At 45.0% G+C, this 11,649-nt stretch overlaps 1 protein-coding gene across 2 annotated transcripts in view; it reads right to left on the bottom strand.

Annotated features, from left to right (window-relative positions):
• Positions 1-277: 277 nt before the first annotated feature.
• Positions 278-11,649, bottom strand: part of SLC19A2 (solute carrier family 19 member 2) — a 36,693-nt gene continuing 25,321 nt past the window's right edge. For both annotated transcript variants that reach the window (XM_075906960.1, XM_075906971.1), the window contains 3 exons: positions 6,324-6,516; positions 4,529-4,670; positions 278-2,637 (listed from right to left, as the gene is read on the bottom strand). In XM_075906960.1, the coding sequence (XP_075763075.1) occupies positions 2,512-2,637; positions 4,529-4,670; positions 6,324-6,516 (461 nt within the window). In that variant the 3' untranslated portion in view covers positions 278-2,511. The remainder of the gene's footprint in view (positions 2,638-4,528; positions 4,671-6,323; positions 6,517-11,649) is intronic.

The following is an 11,649-nucleotide window of genomic DNA, read 5'->3' as shown; positions in this document are numbered from 1 at the left end:
GTTCATTAAAAACAAGATTACTAAGCAGTCCAAAGAAGTCAGAGTAGAGACCTCTTCTCAGGCCACAAGATTTTTCCTGGACTGACATCTACAAAGCTAACGAAAGTAGTGAAGTAGTTAATAATCATCCATGAAGATAAGTTTTAGCTGCGATTCCTTTTTAATTTATGGTGCTCTCTCTCCCTACCTCCAATTTCTTGTTGAATAAGACAGACCCATGTCAACTGCAATGGCAATGATCAAGATAAAGGTGTTGAGATACAGATAATTAAGATCATTTAGGAATTCGTAAAATATTTTATTTGATAAAAATTGCTGTACCATCTGAACAAAACTGAATAAAAAGATCCCATATGTGATTATGACTTGTTTGTAGAAGCACAGGTGAATAGATAACAAATATGATTCATGCCACAAATATTCTACACCATCTAGGTTCTTAGACTACTCCGATCACTGCAGCATTCAGACACCACGGTGAGGCATAGCTTTAGAACCTGAACAGGACTTCCAGGCTTAAGATATCTACATTAATTGACTTAAATAAATACAGTGTAAAATTACCATCTTTTTAAAACAACCACAAAGCATTAAATACGGTACCATAGACATTTTGATCTTGCCACAATCCATTAGTAACATCAGTCTAGATGCATAAAATGTTTGACTTCAGTGAATAGTTTCCCAAAGGAATAAGAAGGTTTTTTTCTCTCTCAAAATTTGATTAGAGGTTGAGCTTCCTCTACTTATTCATCCCCATACTTCTATATCATCTGCAACCAGGCTGAAATTATAGCACAAGGAGCAGCATGAGAAATAGCCATGTGTTTTCCAACAACAATTACAAAATTTTATTTCATCACCATTTCACCTTGCCTAAAACCTATCCTTTAACACTGTGTGCGAAGTTTCTTATTTTAAAAAAGGTAACACTTGTAAGTATTCCTTTCAAATTTCTTTTTCAGGATAAGGCAGCTAAATTACAGACAAATGGATGTCAGCAAAAGTTATCCCAGGAAACATGAGAAACCAGATTTCAAGCATTTGGAAGTGCAGAAGTCCAGATCCTGGATTTTCCCTCAAGCCCATTTATATTTGTTGGGCTCTTTAAAGTAACTCAAACCTGAAATGGGTCAAATCAGCAGGAGAATTAGCTTTTACACACAGTTCTGTGGATCACTTTGTAAGAAAAGGATTCTCTCATGGATTTACCTCCCTTCTCAACACCCCCAACCCCCTCAGTTCTGGGCAAGCATACAGCATAGCAACTGTCCCTTGCCATCAATTTCTCCTGTTCTTTAATGCCACTCTGCATTGCACAGTGGCGGGGATGATACAGCCTCACTGTCCAGCAACTCTTTCTAAAGAACCCATTCAGATACAAATATTGCACCGCTGTGTGTTTTTCCTTTTCCAAATTATTTACATGAGTCCCAAACTGTCCAGACTGCAAAATAAAGGCAGGTTTCAAGATGATTTGAGTTTTTCCATTCAGTTAGAAAAGGGGGAAGGGCTTTGGGAATGGACAGATTTGATCAAAATAGGATGTTATCAAGTGTTTTAAAAAATGCCAAAGACATGAAGTTTAGAGGAAAGTAGTGCAGTAAGTCAACTTCATTCCCAATACTAGTATAGCTGTCTATAGAAAGCTACAGTGGAGCATTCAGGGTCAGCGACTTTTGCATCACAGGAGTCAAGAATCCTAATGGACATCCATGCTCTCAGACCAGTATTCGGTACCATTAGATAGCATCCTCAGTTCTCTATATCATTATAGTCCTTTTGAAGCAAGCAGTGGCACGACTTTCCCAGAACAACATGCATTTTCCAACAGCCAACTCACTGGTGTCAGAGGGCTAATCCAAAACACATTTAAGCTCTCGGGGAGAGAGCCAAGAAGAGCTATGTCTGATACTCTGGCAGACTAGGTAGAACCAGTTCAAGTGACATGAAAAAATATGTAAACATACAAACTTCTAATTTAAAGCATATTCAGTACTCAGAAGTGTGCGTCTATCAGCATGGGTAAGGCACAATGCAGATTATAATACTGCTCTGCCAATGTACCTCAGCTCTGACCTACAGCATATCCACTGCTATTCCAGTCCTAGCATCCTCACACAGCTGTCAGTGCATCTCAAAAGTGACTTCCAGCAACTCCCAAGTTTTTTGTGCTCAAAGACCGACAGATGGAGGGTGTCTTATACCCATAAAACCTTATTTGCAGAAATGATCTTGAAAGCCCCAGGTTTCAAGACTTACCACTTTTGAGCCATCCTGTGGTACGCTAGTGCCCTTTCCCACACATGCAATTAAACAATAAAAAAGGCATTTGAGAAGGAAGGTCTATTCTTACTTATATAAGATCTAATTACATAAAATTTTCCTTCTGGTGTGTGCTACTAATATAGTATAAATTACACTTCAGACAATTGCCTTGGAAAATAAGTGGCAAAGACACTAAAAGTTCATCTTCATACATCACAATGCAACAGATCCTCATTCGCGGCACTAAGGACTTGCTGTAGATCTACTTAGCATCTCTTTCCGTCTTCTGTACTTCTTCATAACACTGTATGTGCCACTGATCAAGAACACCACTGATATGGCTGCAAAGTAACTGGCGTAGATCATGAACTGTAGAGAGGGAGAGAACGCTCATAAGTTAAAGATTAGCAAATCGACTCCCTCTTCCCCCTTATATGAAAGGAAAACATTCAGGTTTTTCTAATAGGATTGGTGAATGAAGTGTGCTGCACCTAGTCCATTATCTGGATTTATCACTACTTTTATTGGAACTGATGAAAGATTCCAGATAAGAGTTTAGGCTCCAAGGCTGCTTACACAAGAGAGACCAATGCCACAGCGCACACACAGGGAATCCTTCCACTGAACTAAACAGTAGCTTCACTTGCACAGGGCTTCAGGGACATGTCCAAAATGAACAGTGGCAGCCTAACCCTCCCATATACTTGGGCCTCAAACTCTGTCCCCCAATGGGGAGAGATGGGAGCTCGGCCTCCAGCCTTGATTTCTTACATAAAATTAAGAAGGCAGTCAACTGGTATTAAGTGTGGCTGTGGTTCTGTAACATGGACATAAATCTCGGTTTGCAACAGGACAGACATTATTTCTTCCCCCTCGACACACAAGGTGACAAACTAGGGATGTTAGCTATCAGTTAATTGAATAGTCAACTAACCACATGAATTGTTAGCAGTTACTCAACTATTCGATAGTCCCTGAGGGCACAGCTGGCAGCCAGTGCCCTCTGCCACCCAATGCTGCAGCCAGGTGGGAGCCGGTCCACGAGATGAGCCAGTTTAAAAACCAGAGGCAACAGCATGAGGTGGCAGCAGCCCCTGTTTGTGAGGGGGCTAGTATAGCAAAATTGTTATATTTTAAATCAGTATATAAACACGTGTGATGTATAATAATTTCCTTATGACATTCTATTTCATCTTGTTTCTCATGCTTAGACAATGTCTGCATCATAAACTAAGTTGTGTTTTCTAGTAACTATGTAATCTTTATCTGGAATGCTCTGTAAATTGTTTGATGTGAGTGAAGAATGTGTGCGAAAGTCATCGGGAAGGTCCAGATGGTCAAAAAGACTTGAGACACTTGGAGATGATGAGAGGCTAGATGAAGGCTGAAGAAATTAGCAGAATAACTGAGCCATGGAGACAGGCAGACACCCCCACGAGTGAGAGACAAACAAAATATAAGGAACCCTGATGACAGACACCAAAGGATAACTTTGGAAAAAAACTCTGAAATTAACACCTTTTAAGGATGAATGATTGCAGCATGGCACTGCAATATCCATAGACTTCAATAGGAACTTACATATGTATAAGAAGGGGAGCTCTGGCCAATAAGACTCTGGGCTCAGCCCTGCAAGCCAAGCCTCACAGGAACCCCCACTCCTCACTCAGCCAGCCTTGCCTGGCCTACAAGACAGACGTTAGCCACAACAAACTGGTAACTACATCATCTGCAGGACCTGTGTGCGTAGGCTTGTCTTTATGAAGCATATGCCAACTGCTTTTCTACTGTCTTCTCATTAGACATGGTGTATTGCCTTTTCCCCTGGAAAAGATCCTGTGTGCTTCTTATAAACATAAGACTGAGAACCACCCCCCACCCCCCCAAGCCATGAACAGGGGCTGCTGCTGGCCATGGACTGAGGCTGCTCCTGCAGCAGTCTCAGCCTGATGCAGGCAGGGGCTGCCCACGGTGAACCAGGGCTCACCATGGGCAAGGGCTGCTTCGCAGCAGCTTCCCCTGCCATCTCTCAGAGCCAGCAGCCCGGGGAGTGAGAAAAGGCAGCACCATGGAGCCAGTGCTGAGGGGCAACTAGGCTAGACTTATTGGTTAATCAATTAGTCGACTACTCGGTCACATCCCTAGACAGAACGCTCTCCTAACAACCTGGACCAGAAATCACACACAAATAAGAGGCAAGAAAGAGACTTCACATCCCTTCCTTCTCCCCCAATTAGTAAAGATAAAGCAAGGATTGTACCTGTGTGAATATGTTTAGCCCAAGGCCACTGGAGTCAACAACAATCAAAGTGAGCAAAGTCTGCAGAGCCAAGGCAATGAAAGTATTGACACCAAACACCAGGGCGTATCGCTCCATGCTTAGATTTGTAGCAATCTGGAACCTGAGCAGAAAAAGAGGGAGAGAGAATAATGTTTAGATAAGCAAGCTATGTAAATTGAAAAGTTAATGAATTAACTGGCTATATGTTTCTGGAGTCATATATTCTAGAGCTGTGATCTTATATATATCACAAGCTAAGCAAGGTCACAAGCTGGCTGGCACTGGGGAAGATCTCAGGGAAATCTAAAGTGCTGCAGAAACCAGTTTCAGAAGTTCACCAAGTTGTTCTCTGAGTCAGTATTGAAATACTCTCTCCTCAAACTTGTGCAACACTGTGCTGTAGGAAAACACCATCTTTCGGAAGAGATACAAAAGGCTCACTGTCAAGGGGAGTATGTACTCCATACTTGCTTATTAACTCAAGGATTAATACAGGTACTGCCAGCCACTGAGAATTACAAGGGCTGGGAAGCAATAGGAACAATAGCTTTCCACAAGCTGGAGAAAGGAGCTCCTGTTAGCAAACAGCTAAAGAGCTAGCCATACCCAAGCAAGTGATAAAGGAACCACCCCCCAAGGGACCTGAGATCAAAGAAAGTTTTCAAGATTCCTGGGCACCACAAACAGACTAACAGTCTTGCTAAGCTGAGACAGCACCCTGCTTGGCAAGAAAGGAGAACCCTTGTATTGACCCTCCTGTGATCATTAGCAATTCTTTTGGCAATTTAAGGAGGAGACTTACTACCTGTTGTCTTGGCCAGATTCCAGTTTATCCTACTGACTAAAACTCTCTGGGTAAGTTTAAACTACACCCCTCTGTCGGCAGAGGGATGTAAATTAGACGTATCGAAAGTGCAAATGAAGTGGGAATTTAAATATCCCGCACTTCATTTGCATAATTGCAGCCGCCACTTTTTTGAAATGCCTCATTTTTTGAGGAGTACAGGATCTTTCAAAATGGGGCATTTCTGTCAAAAATGCCCCATCTAAACTGCCCTTCCCCTCCCCTCCCGAAAAGCCCCATTTCAGAAAAAAGCGGCGGCCGCCATTATGCAAATGAAGCGCTTTTGATACGTCTAATTTATATCCCTCTGCCGACAGGAGTGTAGTTTAGACATACCCTCTCTGTGCAGTGTATTATAGTATTACCTTCACTTCCTAGTTAACCTGTTCTGTGGTGCTGTAGTGTTTGATGAAACAATTGCTGCATTTCACTCTGCAAGTGACCCAATACAACTTCATTTTTCTTCTTGTACATCTAGACTTTGGTCATATATTACTGACATAGCACTTGCCCCTCTTCCCCTCTCTGTGGCTTCACTCAATATTTATTGAAAGATATTTCATGGACAGGATCCAGTATTTACAAACAATTACTTGAGTATCTGAAGGCCTCTGTTCTCTTCACAGGTCTGACACTGAATTGCAAGCAATTTGTCAAAGCTCAAGTGTCTTTGTGCCTCAGTGTTCCCGTCTGCATTATAAAGGATACCTCACCCTAGGCCCCTTCATTTCAAGACTCTTATGTGAAAGGCACTGCCTACATGCAAAACATTAAGTCAGTTTTGAGACAGACAGCTATAAACTTCAGAGGTCTAGCCATGTTAGTCTGTAACCAGAAAAATTTAAACAACAACAAATAGTCTAGCAGTACCTTAAAGACTAACAAAACATGTAAATAATCTTATGATTTTTTTTTAATTAAAATACCTACGTTGCTATTGTGATGAGCAGCATGTAGACAATCCTGAAAATTACATAGGAGGCGTAGCACACCCAGATGTTACGAATGGTGTCCATGACATACACAGCAGCAGCAATAAGGAGGGAGAACAGGGCTAGAGTCAGCTCACCCCAGGTAGCCCAGGATACTTTTATGTAACCCACAGCAAATACAGCAACCGCTCCTATAAGCAGAAAGAGGGAAGGGGGGGGAAAAACTTGATAGGTTCTCAGACACTCATCTGTAGCCTTCTGTGCATTAAATTAAGAGTAATCAATGTCAAAACAGGAGAGATGAAGGAGGGGAGCTCCACTGTTTTTTTTTGAGGGGGGGGGGGGTGCATAGAAGTCACAGAAATGTAAAGCTGCAAAAGACCTCCAGATGCCATCAAATCCAACTCCCTGCTTGAAGCATCCCTGACAGATGTTTGTCTAATCAGTTCCTAAAAAACCCCCAATGATGAGTATTCCACAGGCTTCACTGAAAGCCTATCCCAGGGTATGTCTACACTACCCTCCTAGTTCGAACTAGGAGGGTAATGTAGGCATACCGCACTTGCAAATGAAGCCCGGGATTTGAATTTCCCGGGCTTCATTTGCATAAGCGGGGAGCCGCCATTTTTAAAACCCCGCTGGTTCGAACCCCGTGCAGCGCGGCTACACGGGGCACGAGCTAGGTAGTTCGAACTAGGCTTCCTAGTTCGAACTACCGTTACTCCTCGTGAAATGAGGAATAACGGTAGTTCGAACTAGGAAGCCTAGTTCGAACTACCTAGCTCGTGCCCCGTGTAGCCGCGCTGCACGGGGTTCGAACCAGCGGGGTTTTAAAAATGGCGGCTCCCCGCTTATGCAAATGAAGCCCGGGAAATTCAAATCCCGGGCTTCATTTGCAAGTGCGGTATGCCTACATTACCCTCCTAGTTCGAACTAGCGGGGTAGTGTAGCCATACCCCCAGAGTTTAACTACCGAGTAAGAAAATGTTTCCTAAAAATTTAACTTAAATCCCCCTTACTGCGGACTATGCCAATTTCTTGCCTCATCTTCAATGGACATGGAAAACAACTGGCCACTGTTCTCTTTATAACAGCTCTTAATATATTTAACGTTTGATCAGGCTCCCCCTACAGCTTCTCTCAAGAAGCAGCATGTCCAGTTTGTTTAACCTTTCCTCAGAGGTCAGGTTTTTATAAACTATCATTTTTTTGCTCTCCTCTTCACTCTTTCAGTTTGTCCACATCTTTCCTGAAGTACAGTGCCTAGAACTGGATGCAGTATTCTAGCAGAGGCCCCATCTTTGTCAATTAGAGTGGGACAATTACCTCCCAGGTTTTACATGACACTCCTATTAATACACGCCAGTTTTAGATTTTTTTTTTTTTTTTTGGACAAATGAATCACTTCGATGCATATTCCATTTGAGGTTCGCTATTAACTCCAGGTCCTTTTCAGCTGTACTACCATCCTACCCAGTAAGTCCTTATTTTGTAGCTGTGCATTTGAGTTTTGACCCTTTTTAAGTGAAGTTCTTGGCACTCCCCCAGTTAGGTCTTTATCTGCTAATTTTATAAGACTCTCCCCACTCCATGAGCCGTCATTAATTAAAGTGGCACCAAACTCACAATTGGCCCCCATGCAACACACTCAGTTTGACAATGAACCAATGATAATTATTTTGAGTATGGTCTTTGAAACAGATGTACACCCACTATGATAGTGCATTTCATATTTTATGGAAATATGCTGAAGAATATGCATAACTGGAAAATGCTTTATGCAAAATACTCCATGTGAGGTATCATTTGAAATGTTGTAATCTGCTGAATGTGTACACACTATTTTTATGAATATGACATTTCTCTATCTGAAGTTAGGAATATTGACCGTAGATTTATTATAAATGTGTTCATTCTGGGAAAAGCCTATTAGCAGATCATAAGGAACAACAAAATGAAGAAGCCAGACACAGAGCCCATTAACTACAGACAACTATGTGGGAAAAGAACCGTCTTTCTACTGACTCATGGACTCTGGAGTGTTACAAAGACGTGTGACGCTGGAACCAATCTTAGGCCTTGTAAAACAGAATTGGAAACCGGCAACCCATCTTGGTGGATCTATTCTCAATGAATTTATCTAGGCCCTTTTTGAACCTTGCTGTAGTCTTGGACTTACCAACATCTTCTGGCAAGGAGTTCATATAATGCACAGTAAACCTGTGGAAAAGAACGGTTACTTACCTGTAACTGTTGTTCAAGATGTGTTGCTCATGTCCATTCGAAGTAGGTGTGCGCGCTGTGTGCACCATGTCTTCCGGAGCGTTTTCCCTAGCGGTACCTGTAGCGCCGGCGAGGTGCCCCCTGGAGTGGCGCCACCATGGCGGGGCATAAGTACCCCCGCTGGCGCTGCCCCACCTCAGTTCCTTCTTGCCGGATACTCCGACGAAGGGGAGGTAGGGTGGGAGTCAAATGGACATGAGCAACACATCTCGAAGAACAACAGTTACAGGTAAGTAACCGTTCTTTTCTTCTTCAAGTGGTTGCTCATGTCCATTCGAAGTAGGTGACTACCACACTAACCCCATGGAGGAGGGGTTGGAACAGTCATAGCACCAGAGTCATAAAGGAAGGTGAACAATAAACAGATTTATTTGAACAATTAAACAGTGACAAGTCACCAACCCAGAACAAAGACAACCAGATCTATATATTTACATCACAGATTCGAGTATTGCAGAGCCCACCCTTGCATCCTCCCTGGCCTGTTGAGGTAGCGCATAATGTGTTGCAAATGTGTGAAGGGAAGACCAGGTGGCTGCCCTGCAAATTTCTGTGATAGGTACCTGGGCACCAAAGGCTACCGAGGACGTCTGCGCCCTGGTAGAGTGTGCCTTCACCCTGGGTGGGGTTTTACCAGCCATTTGATAACACTCCGCTATACATTGCGCCACCCATCTTGATAACCTTTGCATAGAAATAGGTGAACCTTTCTCCTTATCCCCAAATGCAAAGAACAATTGTTGGGATTTACGGAAGGGCTTGGTTCGGTCAATATAAAAAACCAGCGCTCGCTTGGCATCCAGGGAGTGTCGAACACGCTCCTTAGGGGAGGCGTGTGGTTTAGGGAAGAACACTGGTAGATAAATCTCCTGAGACAGGTGAAAAGGAGTAACCACCTTCGGAAGGAAGGTCGGATGAGGCCGTAGCCTCACGTTATGTGAAAAAACAAGGTAGGGTGGATCTATAGTCAGTGCCCTTAGCTCTGATACCCTTCTAGCAGACGTAATGGCTACTATGAAAGCAACCTTCAATGAAAGGTGCTTCAGTGAGCATGTAGCCAAAGGCTCGAAAGGAGGGGACATAAGCCTGTGAAGGACCAGGTTGAGGTTCCATTCAGGGTATGGAGCCCTCACCGAGGGGTACAATTTCTCCAAACCAGTAAGAAACCTCTTAACCACCTGGTTAGAAAAAAAAGAGAGATTCCTGCCGTACTAACATGGAAGGCGGAGAGAGATGCCACATGGACTTTAATAGAAGAAAAGGACAGGCCAGTAGAACGGAGTTGAAAGAGATAGTCGAGAATAGTTGGAATAGGAGCCGAAGACGGTTGTACTCCTCTCCAGGACGCCCAAGACGAGAAGCGCCGTCACTTGGCAGCGTACGACCATCTAGTAGAGGGCTTCCTGCTGCTAAGGAGCACCATCTGTACTTGTCGGGAACATTCCCTTTCTGGTTGGTTCAACCACGGATAAACCAGGCCGTTAGGTGAAGAGACCGGAGATCCGAGTGAACCATTACCCCCCGTCCCAAGGTTGGGTTAGCAGATCCCGAACTGGAGGGAGTGCTATAGGGTCTTGGGTCAGCATGTCCACCAGAATGGGGAACCAGAACTGCCTGGGCCACCTGGGGGCTATGAGGATGATCGAGGACCTGAAAGTTCTCGCTCTGGTCAAAACCCTGGAAATTAGTGGAAATGGGGGAAAAGCATAGAGAAAGCCCTTTGGCCACACGGTCGTCAGGGCATCCCCCAGGGAATATTTCCCCAGCCCCAGCAGGGAACAGTAGTTCCTGCACTTGGCATTGCGTGCCGAGGCAAACAGGTCTAGGTGGGGATAGCCCCACCTGCGGAAAACCTGGCTGAGGACAGAGTCCTTGAGCGACCACTCGTGGGCTCCAAAGGATCTGCTCAGTGTGTCTGCAAGTAGGTTTTTGCACCCAGGGAGGTACTCCGCTTGAGGCGTGATATTGTGTGTGACACACAGATGCCATAGACGCAGGGACTCCTTGCATAGGGGTGGTGAATGCGCCCCACCCTGCTTGTTGAGGTAGAAAACCGCTGCAGTGTTGTCCATACGTACCAGGATGGAGCGGTGGGAGAGCCTTGGCAGGAATGCTTCGCAGGCCCTCCTCACCGCCCGCAGTTCCCGGACGTTGATGTGCAGGGACCGTTCGGAAAGGGACCAGAGGCCCTGAGTTCTGTGGCACCCGAGGTGTGCACCCCATCCCAGGTCGGACGCATCGGTGACCAGCGTCAGCGAGGGGGGAGGGGCGTTGAAGGGAACCCCGCTGCGCACCATGGATTCCTGGGTCCACCAGAGTAGGGAGTCCAGAATGTCCAGGGGCACTGATACTATGGAGTCCCATAGACCCTTGGACTGGCAGAAGGCCTTCGCCAACCACGCCTGCAGAGGTCTCATCCTCATCCTGGCATGTCGCACCGTGTAAGTGCATGCTGCCATATGGCCCAGGAGCCTGGAGCAGACCCGAGGTGTCGTGATGGGGGACCGAGTTAGCTCTGAGATCAGCTCCACTATGGAGAGGAACCTGCTGTGGGGCAGGAACGCTCTTGCCACCTTCGCATCGAGGAGGGCTCCCACGAACTCTATGCTCTGGGAGGGGGTCAGGGATGACTTTTTGACATTTATCATGAGCCCTAACCTTAGGAAGAGAGCTCTTATGAGTGATACGTGAGCTTCTACCTGCTCATACGAACGACCTCTCATTAACCAATCATCGAGGTACAGGAACATGTGTACCCCTCGATTGCGCAGAAAGGCGACAACCACAGCCATACATTTTGTGAATACCCTTGGTGCAGTACATAACCCAAAGGGGAGTACCGTAAACTGAAAATGGTAACGACCCATCATAAACCGGAGGAACCTCCTGTGACCGGGCCTGATAGCCACATGGAAGTAGGCGTCCTTTAGATCGAGAGTCGTGTATCAGTCGCCCAGTTGTAGCACTGGGATGACCGAGGCTAAAGTCACCATTCTGAACTTGTGTTTTACAACCGCCTTGTTTAAGTATCGAAGGTCCAG

This window comes from Pelodiscus sinensis, chromosome 1, assembly GCF_049634645.1.
Source record: "Pelodiscus sinensis isolate JC-2024 chromosome 1, ASM4963464v1, whole genome shotgun sequence".
Taxonomy (NCBI): domain Eukaryota; kingdom Metazoa; phylum Chordata; order Testudines; family Trionychidae; genus Pelodiscus; species Pelodiscus sinensis.
Note: the sequence above shows the minus strand (reverse complement) of the source record. Positions and strands in the feature narration are given on the sequence as shown.